General features: G+C 41.8%; 2 protein-coding genes across 5 annotated transcripts; both read left to right on the forward strand.

Moving 5' to 3' along the window:
* Nucleotides 1-995: 995 nt before the first annotated feature.
* Nucleotides 996-10,182, forward strand: LOC133898724 (VIN3-like protein 2). Of its 4 annotated transcripts, XM_062339409.1 has the most exons (6): nucleotides 997-1,252; nucleotides 1,602-1,666; nucleotides 5,119-5,280; nucleotides 7,153-7,810; nucleotides 8,187-8,512; nucleotides 8,694-10,182. In XM_062339409.1, exons 4-6 carry the CDS (start codon nucleotides 7,161-7,163, stop codon nucleotides 9,605-9,607), a joined length of 1,890 nt encoding a protein of 629 aa, XP_062195393.1. In that variant the 5' UTR covers nucleotides 997-1,252; nucleotides 1,602-1,666; nucleotides 5,119-5,280; nucleotides 7,153-7,160; the 3' UTR covers nucleotides 9,608-10,182. The 4 variants fall into 4 exon arrangements, with proteins under 4 accessions (XP_062195391.1, XP_062195389.1, XP_062195393.1 ...); XM_062339407.1 differs by lacking the exons at nucleotides 1,602-1,666; nucleotides 5,119-5,280 and having other exon boundaries at nucleotides 996-1,252; nucleotides 8,694-9,655; nucleotides 9,743-10,182; XM_062339408.1 differs by lacking the exon at nucleotides 5,119-5,280 and having other exon boundaries at nucleotides 998-1,252.
* A 1,570-nt stretch (nucleotides 10,183-11,752) lies between these two features.
* LOC133899607 (26S proteasome non-ATPase regulatory subunit 8 homolog A-like) lies at nucleotides 11,753-14,916 on the forward strand. The gene is made up of 6 exons (XM_062340619.1): nucleotides 11,753-11,961; nucleotides 12,535-12,613; nucleotides 12,964-13,066; nucleotides 14,059-14,322; nucleotides 14,416-14,527; nucleotides 14,626-14,916. The coding sequence occupies exons 1-6, from the start codon at nucleotides 11,857-11,859 to the stop codon at nucleotides 14,764-14,766; spliced, it is 804 nt and encodes a 267-aa protein (XP_062196603.1). The 5' UTR covers nucleotides 11,753-11,856; the 3' UTR covers nucleotides 14,767-14,916.
* Nucleotides 14,917-15,909: the final 993 nt, after the last annotated feature.

The following is a 15,909-nucleotide window of genomic DNA, read 5'->3' on the forward strand; positions in this document are numbered from 1 at the left end:
TTTTCATACCCACAATATCGAGTTAGTTAACATTAGCACTTTCTGATCTCGATCACGCAATATCATTGACTGACTCATCGCAAACATGCTAATAACTTCTCACCCCGTTAAATAATATTTGCCCCACCGGCAAATCTAAACAATATCTTATTCGAGTAATACCTATAAACCTCTATCACATCGTAACCCATTAGATAGATCAATGGTATCTAGATCTAACAAAGTAAAATTGATCCAATCAATTATAAAAGAGTGTACAAAAAATAGTCAAAAAAGGCCCGTAAGCCAAAAAGTAGTCTTAAGATCTGACCTTATACACTATAAAGGAGAACTTTAAAGTCTATATTGCTATATCCGATTTTTAAACTTCGGATCAGATCTTAAATAATAAATTATTATTTCTATATTAATTCTCGTTTCTCTCCCCTCTACCACTTACCAACTATTATCAACCGAAGCTTTCGTAAATATTTTTTTATTTTAAATAGAACCTATCTTTTGAAGTCCAATCAAGATCTTCAACATAACACAAACACATGTTAAGCTGAATCAGCCCATATGAAATCTATCTCAAGGCTCGATAAAACCCTAAACACTGTTGTGAAACGAGGACAGGCCCGCTATTTGTCTATTCCCTCTGGCAAAAGGAAAAGGTAGAAAATAATACTACATTCGTTTTCTTTTATTTATCGTTTAGGACATCGACACGATCTTTAACAAGCATGCTTGATCATTATTTTTATAACTAACTCTTAGTAAAAGTTAACAAAAATTAGACAATATCACTATATTTTCATAACAAATTCACCACTATATTTTCATATACCAAATTTTACGTATATTAATGGTAAAAGTTTATAAAATTTAACTATTTAAAAAAGAAAGGAGGCCGTAGCTTTTGTTGGCGGACACGTGGCACCTTGTACCGTTACAAGCTCGAGCCCCGAGACAGCGCTGGCTCTGCGCGGTGGGCGCCCACCATGCCTGGTCCACGCCTCTCCCCCTCCTCTCTCTCTCTCTCCTACTGGTGAGGCGTGGCCCCGTCGCGCACCACCAGTCGCCGTTCACCCGAGTCCAGAGGGGGGAGGAGGAAGGACACAAGGAACCAACCCTTCCTCGCCTGCATCCGCTCGCTCGCCCTTCCTCTCGCCCGCGCCGCCTCCAATTCCCGTCCCCTACTCCCCCCGCCCGGTCCTCCTCCTCCGCATCACCGGAATGGCGTCGCGCGGAGGAGATCCGCCCGGGTTTCTCGGTAAGCTCCGGCTCGCTCCCACTGTCCCCCCTCCCTTTCCACCTCTCGTTGGTTTGGGCAATCGAATCGGACTCCCGAACCTTTCCTGCTGGGACAGACGGGCGCCCCAATCCGAGATGGTCGCGGATGGGATTTCGTTGCCTGCGCTGTGATGCGCTGTGCAGTTCTAAGTGCTAACCTAATCAGTGCCTCCGTGCTCCGATTCGGGCCTTGTTCTTCCCGAGGTTGACCTCGCTGGTGGCCTTTCGCACAATGCTGTTGGTTCTGCTGGCTGTTACTCAACCATGTGGTGTGTACGTGTGCCCAAGAGCTCAGGGTGATGTTTTCCCTTTCTGTTCTGTTCCTGCAGATAACTAAGTTTAGCACAAGGGGCAAGTGACGACATTGTTCAATCGTGTGGCTTCCGCTTGGCTGGTAAACTCCCAACCTGTTCCTGTGGACGGGGAATGCTACCCGTTTCTCTCGCGTATTCCTCTATCGCTCGTCACCTGCTTGTATTGTATTGTTGCCTATGCCTTTTTAGTACAATGCACAATGCAAGGTTTCTTGACAAGTTTAATTACATCTGTTCATTCGTACTCTGCTTGCACTATTGTGTGGATATATGCGGCAATGATTCTGCTCAGTCTTCTCAGTCCCTAGATTTCCTTGCCGTAGTGTTAAGAAATATGGTACAACTCCTCTAATCACAGGAACATGTCGAAGCAATTACACGCCTAATATTATATATCTAACGTCTAGAGTTTGAAATCATAAACCTGTGTTGAATATCAGTTAAACAATGATTTGGCTTTGAGTGGGAATTTTCTGGAAGAACATTTGCGAAACCTGGACATTTCTGCAATGTATAATGCCTAAAACCTATAAAAGAAATATTAGGAAATCTAGGGCCCACTGTCAACTAGAGTCTAGACTAGTTACGTAGTTATTCACTTATTGTTTAGCTATTATGTGAGCATTGTGAAGTGAGTAACTTATGCTGCTACTAGTTGTATGCACATGCCACATGGCTGCTGCCCTACACAAGCAGGGGCGGATCCATGTTGTAACTACAGGGTGCACATGACACCGGTTAAATTTTTGTTTTTCAGTGATCCATCATATGTAAAAGCCCATGCGACATCCCTTAGCCCAACAAGTGGGACATCTGGATCCTTAGCAGGACAACCCAGGATACTCGGTCACTTTTGTTCTGGGTCTGCCATAGTATACAAGTTAGGCAGCAACCTAGGCCTAGTCGGTGCCCTAGGCACTAGGTGCCAATCCGTTGCCCGCCTAGCGCCTGCCTGTAGGGACCTATCCAGATTGTATTCGAATTAATCATTAAGGCAATTATTTAATAAGATGAGAGCTAGCACACATCCGTCTCTCGACGCGTCACGTGTTAATCCACATCTCATCACAACGATTGTAGCTACCAATGGTTAACCCGAATCCAATCCCGGTATTCCTGATATGTGTGCTTTGATAATTCTCAAGAGAGCTATTATCCACACATATCTTTACCAACATGTATATCACAACATTACGATTATACAAAAGTGCAAAAGATTACATGTTGATAAATTAATCAAGACAAGTATTATCTAACGTACATATATGTCAATCGCAGCGGAAAAACATCTAAAGAAAATAAAGACCAGTGGAGCCATTTGCCCACAAGGCAACCGATTGAAGTTAGTAGTAGAATAGTGACTACTCGTCACTACACCGCTTTCGGTGGGGTACAAGTAGCTGCCACCTAACTTCACCTGCAAAACAATCAATAAAGCACGTTAAGTACGAATGTACTCGCAAGACTTATACATATGGGTATATGTATATCGCCGACTCCAAGGATAACACATTTGGATGAATTAGCAAGAAATATACCATAAGGTTAAATTGAATTACGCGAAAGGCAATTCAATAACACAACCCGTTGGTTGCAAGCGATGATTCACGTGACAACCGTTCACGTACCCACCCCGAACCTTTGTTCCCATGCCCGAGTATGCGGAGACCACCTAAATCTACTTCCGGAGCAATCTCAGGTGCCTCTACAAGCCATCTCGCTCGCATCACGAGCGCATGAGTCAAATGAATACGGCGACTTACGATACTTAGCTCATTCGTCCCATATACGGATATGTGGTAGTACGGAAAGGTGCTTAAGCCAATGACACTAACGATCGGTGCTTAAACGATATATGCGGTTTATAGCATCTGAGTTCCTCTCCCGACTTACTCCTAGCACTGTCCACATCTCGTCTCATTCTCACCAACTTTTCATCCCAACATCATTATCATTGTGAAAGTAATTAAGCCTATAGCTCGTGTATGATGGAAAGTTCCACCGCTCGACTTCTACCGGTGATCTATGCATTGCTAAGCATTTCAGATAAATTTTAAGTTAGACATTATTATAGTTATCCCCATGTTATAAGGATTATGATCAACAATAACAAGATAGGGATAAATGCAACTAGATAGATTCTACCCGATTCTGGATATCGACTAGCTAACATGCATATACGACATATAACAATATCTAACAGATTGACCAACAATTCACCAAAATATAGGAAAAGTATGATAGATGCTTGCCTTGGTGCTCTGCTTCAAATCAAGATCAATCACAAAACCTTCTCAAGAAAACCCGTCACTCTCCGGTTCGTCAGTCACTAAAAGAGGAAAATGCATCGCCATGAGCATGATGAAATGCCATAAAATATGCTTTATGATGCATGAAAATATTTTTCTAGTCAGCATATTTTATAAGAAGACTAGTAAAATTGGTTTCACCAATTTTGGACTTGTAAAGAATTAAAGGTGAAATAATAAATCTTTAACATAATTAATTTATCTCACAAAATTAAATAATTATTTCATGGATGTGGATATTTTTAATAGGTAGAGGATATTATTATGAAACCAACAAAATTGGTTTCACAATTTTTAGAGCTATAAAGAATTTATTATGCATTTTACAAGTTTCAGCAAAAAGTAAACTGCACTAAAACGGGTCTGTCTGTGTTGACCGCGGTTAGATCGCAAATATGGGCGGTCAGACTCCTGGGAAGTGTGTCTGTTTGATACCTGGCGGTCAGACCGGCCCGAGGGGCGGTACGACTCCTGGAACGGTGGTCAGACCGTTATGTTTGGCTGATGGCACTTGACGAGCTCGCCGGCAATTAAACTCTCTATGTAACCAGGAGAACCCATTTTAAGTGGTTTGAACCAGGAGAACCCATGGATCGACGTCCATGGCTAGGTGGAGCTCGGTCCTATGGCTATGAGGAGTGGGGGAACTCGGGGGAAATGGGGGAAAAGGGGTGGGGAGGTTCACCTTGGTGTGGGGAAGCTTTCTTGAGGGTCGACCGGCTTCGGGGAAGCTCCGATGTGGAGATCGACTTCAGAGTGCTCCGACCAGCCTAGAGGTGGAAAAAGAGTTTGGGGCTTGCTCCGGCGAAGGGATGCTTGGGGATGAGCTCGTGGACAACGTGGGGAACTCGTGGGTGATCTTCTTTGATCTTCGGCGTCCGTGGAGCTCGAGGTGGAGGAATGGTGAGGGATCCTCCCCCCTCTCTCTGGTGGGGATAGAATGAACGAGTGAGGGAGTGAGAGAGAGTGGGTGGGAGTCGGTCAATGGGTAAGACCCACGTGCTGAAAGTCTTTTTTCGTTTCCTCGTTTATTTCTATTATTTGCCTCATCATTCCTAAATGGCTTTGGGGGCTTCCTAACCATTTCTAAACAATTCCCACTCATAAGCATATGGTGGGAATGTGAGGCGTTTAACGGCATAGCATTTTTCCAAAACATTTTTTTGAACACTTAAACGCCTTATCAAACACTGATCAAAGGTTTTGTATTTCCACCGCTGAAGCAACAAGAGTGTCTTTCTTGAATGGATTTCTCCAAGAAACTCCTCTACATTAGTGTGAGTTGTGCAAAAGCCTCCTCAAAAGGCCGCTGCGGTATTGAGGATCCCTAATCACTAAAGCTTCCAAGGTGATGAGAATGACTACACCCTAAAAGGCTGCCCAAGGTGACGAGAACCCTGACCCTCTGGATTGCCTTTTTCACTGTTCTTTCTTTAAAAAAAAAAAAAATCTGTGTTGTCCTACTTTCATTTGCGCCACAGCATTTGAAATCTTCGATCTGTTGGGCAATCGGATTCTTAGCTTCCAGGTTTTCATGAAAATCTTGAAGATGGTAGGTTGCAATTTTGTATTGGACTTTAATTTGAAATACCAATTGTGGATTGTTATGAAATATCCGACTCAATTGGTCGAGCCAAATGTGACCAGTGGTTGAGTTATGAGTTTGCTATATGACCAATGCCAGTTTAGGTGATCCTATAGAGTTTTGTGTTATGTGTGATGTCGGATTTGTAGGAGGTGTATGCATGTCTAGTTATTTCAGTGAAATTAAGTCTTACTTTATGGAATTCCTTTTAGAGCAATGAATCTGCAGTATTGGAACTGCTGGATGAATTTGTAGAAATGACAAAGATGAACCCAATACATTTTTATTGTATTGAGGACTTTGTAGATTAGCTGTCTATACAACGATGATGTACTGTATAGAATAATTAGAGAGAAATTAGTTTCACCTCCTATTTTCCTTTCTTCCCTTTCCTGGCAACTCAGGATGATGATGTACAATGACTATCTTTATGCGCCTGAGTCCAAAGTTAGCTGAATATAGTAACAGTGAGAGAATGTGAAGGTTCATTGGATTGTATGGTTGCCCTTTCAACTTTTGAATTCTTTGTATAAATTTAGACACACCGGTTTTCTTCTGTAGAGGACATTCACATGGACCCTAAGTATTTTGACATCATTGTCTACTAAGATGTTAAATAATGTTTCAGTTTACTCTAGATGCTTTACAAAGTGTAGCTATGTGTGAAGGCACAATCGCTGTATGCTGTGAGTAGTAGTTTAGTACTAAGCACTAATTCTTAGTTAGAGGACATAATGAAATGAAATGGTGCCGATTTTATTCCTTTTCCTGGTAGTTAGCTCTTTAAGATACCAATACAGTAATACTTCTTTCTCAAGATTGGCCCTAGGACAATGCACTATTGTTATAGTTTGAAGACAGTTAGGAATTAATGTTTTTATTACCCTTGTCTTTTACCTTAATAGTACAATTTTCCTCTGAATTAGTATGTGAAACTATGGTTGCCGAAGTATTCACATATAATGATGTAAAACTGATATGTGAAGGCAAATGACCTATGCATTTTTTGGGTGTGCATTCATGATTACATTATGAAAGTTCTTGCACAGAACTAAGATTTGGCATTTACTTGTACTTTCTAGGAGAAAATAATTCGCAAAAAGTTTTATAATATTTAGGTATCTCTCTGGGTCACAAAACGCCTAACTGATGTACTGACAAAAGATGGGCAAAATAGAACTCCAATTTCAACCTTTTTTTTAATAAAAACTCGACCCAAGGGAGAGACATCCCGAAGGATATTGCAACTAGGTCGAGGAAAAGGCTCCAAAGGTTGGCCGCCCAGGAAACTCGCTGAAAGCGGTTATCTCAGCGAGGGGCATTTTATTTGTCAGAACTTTTTTTTATCACTTAAAGCATCATCAAGGGTTAAAGTTCTACATCCAATGTAGCAGGATGTAAGAAACTATGTAAATTAAAATCAAACGTTTGTGCCTATAGTTTGTTACAAGTATGTGCAAGCACACTATATCAACATCTTTATTTGGAAGTGTCAATATGCAATTAGTTAGCATCATTTCGTTGGTAATATGCCTTTTTCTTCTTTAGATATCTATGCATGTATGCTCTGTCTTTTCGCAGCGCAATTGTCTCTTTGTATTTGTGATTTTGTGTAGTCAATTCACTCAATTGAATCCTACTAGTTGTTGTAGCTCATAATTCTTTCATCCAGGAGTCGTGATGGATCCAGAAAAACGCAACGAGATGAGCCTGAAAGACAAGAGACAACTAGTATATGAAGTTTCAAGATGGCCACAAAGTGCCGCAGAGATTCTTCAATGCTGGACCCGCAGGGATCTTCTTGAGCTTATCTGCGCTGAGCTGGGCAAGGAGAGGAAGTACACCAATGTTCCAAAATCTAAGATGATTGCCTATCTCTTGAAATTAGTTTCACGAAAGAATGGACAACTCAAGGATGACAATGCAAATGCTATGTTATCAGGGCAGAATAGCAAAGATGACTCACAAACGAAAGGAAATGGGGAACAACCACAGCAGTTAGTTAAAACTGTAAACCCTGACTTATCAACACACAGAGAGGCCCGAGTATGCAGAAATGTTGCATGCCAAGCCACAGTGAACGCAAGAGATGCATATTGCAAGCGTTGTTCTTGCTGCATTTGCCATAAATATGATGACAACAAGGATCCTAGCTTATGGTTGGTTTGCAGCTCTGATAATCCATATTGTGGTGGCTCATGTGGTATGTCTTGTCACCTAAAGTGTGCCCTAAAGAACAAAAAGGCTGGCATTCTCAAGAATGGATGCAACAGTAAGTTAGATTGTAGTTTCTACTGTGTTTGCTGCGGGAAAATCAACTGGCTAATGAGGTATTCTGCTGATTGTTTTGATTTATTAACAGCCCTATGAAAAATATGTTTTGTACGAAAGAAAATTACGAAGTCTGTTTGTTATCCTAATTCTTAAGTAGGTGCAGTGTGGTCCCTGATCAAAACTACTGAAACCCTCTGTATTAATTTGGCAATACTTTCTTTTTGGCAGTTTTTATCAGCACTGAACAGTCTATGTTTTTCGCCCGTTTATTGACAAATTTTAAGAAAGAAAAAAAATGATAAATGGAACTAAAGATTGATTATTCAAATGCTACCAAGAGTCAACCTTTTCTTACTGTAAATATAGTTGTCACCTAAACCTCTTGTGTCTGTTGAAACTCTACGGACATATTTTACCTCTTACCTATTGCAGGAGTCTGTGGAAACAACTGACAATTGCTAGAGAGGCAAGAAGAGTTGATGTGCTATGTGAGCGTCTGTCATTGAGCCATAAAATGGTAAAAGGTTCTGAACATTACAGGGACCTGGTGAACATAATCAGCTCAGCTGTGAAAACACTTGAAAAAGAAGTTGGTGGTGCATTGGACCAAGTGTCTGCAATCATGGGGCGTGGCATCGTTAACCGGCTTAGTTGTGGTGCTGATGTTCAGAAACTCTGTTCGTGCGCATTAGAAATTGTAGACTCTGCAGTGGATAACACCTTGGAGTTTGAGTCGAACAATAATTTGAAAACCCTAGGTAAGTTTGTCTTAGAGTTGTCTTTCTTACTCAATTTGTATCTGCACTCTGAGAACTCTTCCTTGAACAATTGAACTTAGTATTTATTATCCAATAAATGAAAATACGTTATGCAAGATTTCCTTACAAAAAGATACAGGTTACAACTTTATGCTTCAACAGTTGGTATTTACTTTTACAGGTCCCCAACCTCAAATCCTTTTTGAGGATATCACTCCATGTTCTGTGGTTATTGTGCTGAAGTATCAGGATAACATTGCTAAGGAGACCATCGATGGTTGCAAAGTATGGCATCGAAGTGCCAAGGTTCAATACTATCCATCAGAGCCCACATGCCACATGCTGAGGCCAAATACTAGGAGCCTGGTTTCCTGTCTAAGCCCTTCTACTGAATACTTCTTCAAGGTTTTGCCTTTTGGCAGCACACAGGGGTTTGGTGCGTGGGAGGCAAAATGCACTACACGGAGCCTTGACCGTGGCAGCAGCCAGTGCTCAACTCAGAATTCTGAGAGCGTGTGCCTCAAAGAAAATTCATTGCAGCATCAGAAGAAGGATTTGAATTTGCAGAACTATCAGAGAGCCATTCAATATGATTCACCTAAGGGTTCTACAAACTCAAGTGAGAATAATATATCCTCTGAGCGGTATTCTAAGCGGGCTAAGGTTGCAAGGTTAGATGGTGCAAGTGACAATGATGAAAGCCAGTTGCCTCCAACATCTGAAGTTTTACCATTCGCAAGCTCCAACTCCTCTCCTTTGGAACCTCCAAGCAAACCTGACTTGCTTAGCAGCACCCCAGATTCTGCCTCCAAGAATTATGTGGAGCAGCAGTACGAGTACTGTGTGAAGGTGATCAGATGGCTGGAGCGCGAAGGGCACATGGACAATGACTTCCGTGTAAAGTTCCTCACTTGGTTCAGCCTTAAGGCAACAGCACAGGACAGGCGCATTGTGAGCGCCTTTGTAGATGCTCTCATCAGCGATCCAGCTAGCTTGGTTGCTCAATTGGTTGATGCGTTCACGGATGCCATCTGCGTCAAGGAGAAGCCCACTCAGCTGCAACGGAAGGGTGCATGCTACAAGCTTTGGAACTAGAGATCTCTGTAACTGCTGGAAGTCTTGCTGTGTGGCATCATTTTGCTGGTAATCTTCTGCTGATTGAAGGACGAATTAGTGAAGTTATTGCCTATTGTTGATTATCAGGTCGCATCTTAATTGTGTTATTGGCAGATATGGGGGTGCAGGAGCTAAACTCTGAATTTAGTGACAAGTGATAAATGGTGGTCGCTATCAAAGACAGCTAAGCGCTGTAGATGCTTCATTTTGGCATTCCGGTCCATTTGATATCTCATTTATTCATTCAGATTTAGTCAGAAGCGGACGGTTGACCCATGAAAACACTCGTGGTGGAATATTGTGTCGATAAGACCTGAACTAGTTTACTCCGTAATTGCTGAGTAGTCGTAACTTGTAAGAGTAGACAAGCAACTGTATGCATATCTGGGAATGCTATGCAGATGTTTTATGTTCCCATGTGGTTTCTGTTTATTTTCATATGACGTGTTAGGTGTTTGGTGTGCAGGCAGCCGTTGTTCATACAATCTGGGGATGTAACATTACGATTTGCACCTACAAACTATTCAACCTGGAGGAGTATTGCAAGGCCCTAATATTTCTGTAGTTGTAATCTTGCCAGCAGGACAAAATAGTCTTAAGATCTCAAATAGACAATGAATATTAACGCGTTTGACGAGACAACTTGGAATATTTATTATGGGGTTCTTTAGTCTTGATATGTTGATTGGGGTGTGCCCTTAATTACTTTGCGTGGTTTGTTTTAATCCTACACTTTTTCGGTACACCTGTTTGTATGCGCTCTCATGTGATGCTTTTGCGGTTCTGCCCACGTCTCCAGATCCCTTCGTCGCCCCAATTCTATCATGCACCTTTATTGAAACTGAGAAAAAAATAAGTACAACGTAATGGACCCAAAGAACCCCCGTTTCCACATGGTACTATCTCCTATTCGCCACCAGTTCTAATCTGAGCCCCATGAATACATGAATTCGAATTTATTGTTACGTCACTAGGCCTGTTTAAACGTCAGGCCGGATCAGTTTTTAAGTCGGGCTTTGATAAGCCTGATAAGAAACCCGTAAGCCTGAGTCTAGCTCGAGCCCGACGTCGGGCTGGTTGCTAAGTCCGAGTCGGCTTGATATTGGATTTTTTGGGGTTAGACTTATGTTTCTTGGATTTTTTTTTATCATGTTAGGGTTTTTTTTGTTTTGAGCCTGTTTTGAAGTCCGAGCCCAACCTAACTGGAACTGCAGGCCTATGTTTTGAAGCTTGAGCCCGGCCCATGTACTGGTCGGGTCGGGCTTTTTTAGGCCAGGTCAGATCGAGTTCCTCGGATCGGGTTACCCATGAAGCCTATGTGCCATCGACGGAAGGCCTCAGACAATGAACTCGAAATGGAAGTTTGCAGCTTGGTTTGCATAGTTAGTGAAGATGATTGTACCTCTAACATTAGAATTAAACTCTAGGTTTGTTATTTGTGTGTCTTATTAAGACGGAATTTTCTTTCAGTGTAGACGACGTACCCATCGACAGCGAGACGTATGTAGTGACTTTATTAATTTTTAAGCTCTACATCTTCAATCTTTAGTAGACGTGTGTGAGTGCATATATACATCTACGAATTGTACTGGTATTTAAAAAAAATCGAATACAATGGGGTGCTTAGAGGAGGCGAATATGAAAAAACCATATTTTTTTCTTAATTGCAATAGCACATATGTTTAGATAGAGAGTAAGATGCTTACTTAAGCTCCACTACTTATATTAGTGTTAACAATATAGTTAATTATATTTAAGCACATGTAGTCTTTATTTACATTAAATTTTTTAATTTTGACATAAATAATTAACACTATCTTTTTTAAGCACCCAGTAAGCATAGTGTTCGTCCCCTACCACCGTTCTCTCAACAAAGAAAAGAGCAAATGCAACTCAGAAAAAAAAAGCTAATGTAACTAATTGTGGGCTTACCATAGTTTTTTTTTTAATTTGAGGAACCCACCATATTCACCAGATACACAGCCGGGAACCTGACACGGAGGGCCTACCTGTCAGAGTCCGTGTCGGATAGCAGCCCGCAACCCTTTCGGCCTGGATCCGAGTCCGAAGCCGGCCCAACAAAATACAGGCTCTGTTATAATAAAATATAAGCGAAGAGGGGAACAATTCCCAACCCAACCCGCAAGCAAAGCCTTCTCCATCCCCGCAGCAGAGAGAACGGGAGTTGTCAGGGCCGCGAGCTCCAGCGAACGCCGCCGCCGCCGCCGATGGATCCGAAGCTGACGGAGGTGACGCAGTTGTTCGCCCGCTTCAAGGCAGCCTACGCCCGAGACGACCTCGACACCTGCGTCACCCTCCTCTCGCAGCTCAAGGTGCGTCGTCGGCTTCGCTGGATCTCGCCCGCCGTTTCCTTCCCCGATCTTTTCTTTTTCCCGGGGGATTGTCCGGTGGATGTCTAGGCTCTGTTGGGGCTGGATTCCTCAGGCTGGAGGCATGGAAGATGCGATTTTTACTTTACTAGTGGTTCGATGGTTTCGAGGTTTTTGTTTTGCATTTTTTTCGCCTTAGAGTTGATCCGGAGACGCGGGCGTGCCGGATTTTGCGGTGTTTGGAGCGCTTTCGAATTGATTCCTAGGGTTTCTCCGCGGATGGAATCGGTGTAAGAGTTGTTTGCACTCTGAACCGGATGACAGGGAGAAAGGCCGGATTTTTAGCAGGTTTCGTGATGTTCTGTTGCTTTTGCCGCTTTAGTTGATTTGATCAGAGCGTGTAGATCTGCCCTGTAACTTCTCTTCAGGTTCTAGTTCGACTTGTGGCCGAAAGCCTCGATTTTTACTGGATAATTGAATTGCCTCTGTGATTTTGCGAGAGAAGGGTGCGAGAACTCGATGAATTATCTTTCAGTTTTCGATAATATTGACATGTGAAGCGCCCTCCTTTTGCAGGTCTTGCTCACCAAGTTCCCTAGCCTTCCGCCATCATTTCAGCAAACTCCGAACGCCGTAGAGGAGCTCAAACTTGCAAGTAAGATGATCTCTTGGTCTCCTGTTTTTACATCAGTTGTTGTCATAGCAATTCTCTAGCACTCCAGTATGTGTAAAATTGTATGCTTTGACATTGTGAATTTTCCGATAAGGTTGCTTCTTATCTTAGATTCTGTATTGGAGGGTGTTCCATCCAATGCAAAAGTTTTGATGCTTTGTTTCATTACCATGCTTGTACGTATGTAGCCATGCTAATTGGTTTGACCTATTTTTATCCTTATGATCAAGCTATTTAGCTACCAAAGATTTGGCAGCCCAGTTAGTTCTTATGTAAACCTGCCAGTTATCCTTTAGCAGAGCAAGTACTGAAATCAATGCAAAATCTTTCAGGGGACATTTACGAGCATGCTGTTATTTTGAGTGTGAAACTTGAAGACCAAGATGCATTTGAGCGCGATTTCTGCCAGCTCAAACCTTATTACATGGATACATGGTTAGTTCCTCATTACCAATTTATCAGTTTTATTTTGTCTTTTATTTGGAATATTGGCAGCTCGGTTTTTTCCATCTGTTAGAAGAAGATCCATGTATTATTGACATTCGTTTTTGTTTAATAGTACACAGCAATTTGTTCCTGATAGCACCTTTTTCAGGAGTGGCATTATGATAGGTGTCAATGTGTTTCTTTAAACTAGATGTTAGTATCCTCCACACATGATGCCATTTTGGGTGGTTATTATGCTATTACATTGCATCCCACTATTTGTCAGCTGTGGGTGTCGTGCATGAAAATGATGTTAGTGAATGTCCTGCACTGATTTCTTACTCGGCACATATTTTGATTTGACTGAGGTTTCATTTTGTTGACTTCTCAAGTTTATTGATTTCTAATTTATCTGCACAGAATTGAAGTGAAACTTAGTTACCACAATTTAAACTGGGTAGGAAGGGCATATTTCTGTTAGGTATCGTCAAAGATCAGGGTGCAAAGCCATCGTGCTGGTATGTTTGTAGTAGTAAATTGAAGTCCAATTAGTGGAACTGTGGAGTTAACGGTTTGTTATTTGAATCGGTTAAATTGTGTCTTAATGATAAGTATGTTGCATACAATAGATATTTGGGCTGAGTTGGTCCGAGTCTTGTATGATGCTAATAGTGTTTGAACTGGGTCTGGCCCATTAGTTTATTATATAGTAAGTACAAATGTAAGAAGTATATGTTAGTAAGTACAAATGTAAGAAGTATATGTGAGTTTTATTGGCACTCAAGTTGCTAAACAATGAGTTAAAACTAAAATACTGTGTTGCGCTAGGCTTGCATGGTTAGTCAGATGTTTGTGCCTTATCATGCGCCGGAAACCTGTTTGTAACTAAATACGAACATTGATCGAACTTGTCATCATGGGTATGTTGTTCACGAGCATGACAGGATTGTTGTTTTGCATTTACTGTGTTTTTATATACTAAATAATATTTATTCATGCAGTGGTATAATTCCCCCATCACCGGAGGAGTATCCAATTTTGGGACTTAATCTTCTGAGGCTGTTGGTCCAGAATAGAATCGCAGAGTTCCACACTGAGCTGGAGCTTCTGCCAGTAAAAGCTCTCGAGCATCCTTGCATCAAGCATGCAGTGGAGCTTGAGCAGTCGTTTATGGAGGGAGCCTACAACCGAGTGTTGAGCGCTCGACAGGCTGTGCCCCATGAGACGTATGTTTACTTCATGGACCTTCTAGCCAAAACAGTCAGGTGAGTGATCTTCTGTTATTGCTGCTTGTTATTTGATCGTTTGATTTAATCTTAATGGAGACACTTACTGTGTTTTTTGTTCTTCTCATGCAGAGATGAAATCGCGGGGTGCAGTGAGAAGGGGTATGATTCCCTATCCATAAGTGATGCAAAACAAATGCTGATGTTCAGTTCTGACCAAGAACTGCACGAGTACATCACAGAGGTCAATTCTCACTTTTCAGACTTTTTTTTTCTGTGTCTGCGTGTGTGAATTAAGTGATATTCACTGTAGATTCTAAGTATATCATATACTGTTAGCAGGAGCATCCCGAATGGGAGATTAAGAATGGTGCCGTCTTCTTCCAGAAGGCGAAGGAGTCCCAACCCTGCAAGGAGATTCCATCCCTGCAGCTGATCAACCAGACGCTCAGCTACGCTAGGGAGCTGGAGCGCATTGTATGATTTGATTACACAATAGTTTCAATGGATCTTTTTTCTGTGGTCAGTCAGGATGACCTGTACTATCATTACGTTTGAGATCGGCTCTGATCACAGCTTTGAACTGTATGAGACATCCCGTGAATTTCTGTTAAGAGCTGGATCTGTCTGACATTGAATTGTCAACGCCATTTGTATTTCACCTTTATCAGTCACTTTACTGTTTTCAAAATGCTCCTCATTCATCGCAAATGCTAACTGTTGGGCATAAGCTGCAAAGTTACATTGAAATCACTGCTAGTGCTAGATCGGTGTAACTGGAAACTACTGATTGACGAGGTATGTGTGTGTTAGAAGTTAAAACAGGCCATACAAATTGCTGAACAATGGCGTGACATTACAAAAATCTGATGGGTGTACCCAGTAGGGTGAAGAGAATTTCCTGGTACTACGCTTGTCAGATGACCTTTTGCTACTACTATGACACTGACAAGTTTCAGACTTTCAGAGCGTGTAGGGTGAGCTCCACGAGCTCCAAGGTGAGGGAGTAACATGATACATTTTGTGCTTTTAAGTGCGTTTTGGTGGCCTTTGGTTTCCATTCAAGTAAGACTACCTTCAACCATATTTTCTTCATTTCGTTCCCTTCCTAATTTCCTTTCTCGTTCCCATTCTCTTTATTTTCTCTTATTTTCAACAGCTTCCTTTCGAGAGGAATCGCGAAAGGAACGAAGAGAGAATCCCGTCCTGAAGGGAATGACCCTGGGAATCCCGTCGTAAAGTGAACCGTGAAAGGAAACCGTTGGGAGCGCTGAAGGGAACGGGAATCCCTTCACGACGGGAATCTAAGCCGCGAAGGGAACCTGTTGGATTTGGTCTAAGGTACTCATCACATTAACCAACTTGGATCTTGATTTGATTTTGATTCTATGGTCTAACGTTTCTTGTTAAATACCCCTTGTTGTGAGTTTTCAAAGGAAGGAGAGAGGCTTGGTGCTAAGTGCAGTTATTCGACTAGTAGAGGCTATTTGCAACTATGATTGACTTCTAGGGTTCTAAAGACAATCTTCCCATAAGACGAGAATAAGTTTGCACACATGACAACTCCTAAAATCTTCCAGAAACGTGGAACCGGCGTTGTTCAACATTTCGGCATGAATCAGATAA

The sequence above is a fragment of the Phragmites australis genome, chromosome 18, assembly GCF_958298935.1.
Source record: "Phragmites australis chromosome 18, lpPhrAust1.1, whole genome shotgun sequence".
In the NCBI taxonomy this organism is placed as follows: Eukaryota; Viridiplantae; Streptophyta; class Magnoliopsida; order Poales; family Poaceae; genus Phragmites; species Phragmites australis.

What these genes read in the sequence shown, in the direction of transcription:
- LOC133899607 (XM_062340619.1), top strand. Translation starts at nt 11,857, where the DNA reads ATGGATCCGAAGCTGACGGAGGTGACGCAGTTGTTCGCCCGCTTCAAG. An exon ending in CCCTCCTCTCGCAGCTCAAG is followed by an intron (nt 11,962 to 12,534) that starts GTGCGTCGTCGG and finishes CTCCTTTTGCAG; the next exon opens with GTCTTGCTCACCAAGTTCCC. An exon ending in TGCACGAGTACATCACAGAG is followed by an intron (nt 14,528 to 14,625) that starts GTCAATTCTCAC and finishes TACTGTTAGCAG; the next exon opens with GAGCATCCCGAATGGGAGAT.
- LOC133898724 (XM_062339405.1), top strand. Translation starts at nt 1,216, where the DNA reads ATGGCGTCGCGCGGAGGAGATCCGCCCGGGTTTCTCG. An exon ending in AGATCCGCCCGGGTTTCTCG is followed by an intron (nt 1,253 to 7,152) that starts GTAAGCTCCGGC and finishes TCTTTCATCCAG; the next exon opens with GAGTCGTGATGGATCCAGAA. An exon ending in AAAATCAACTGGCTAATGAG is followed by an intron (nt 7,811 to 8,186) that starts GTATTCTGCTGA and finishes TACCTATTGCAG; the next exon opens with GAGTCTGTGGAAACAACTGA.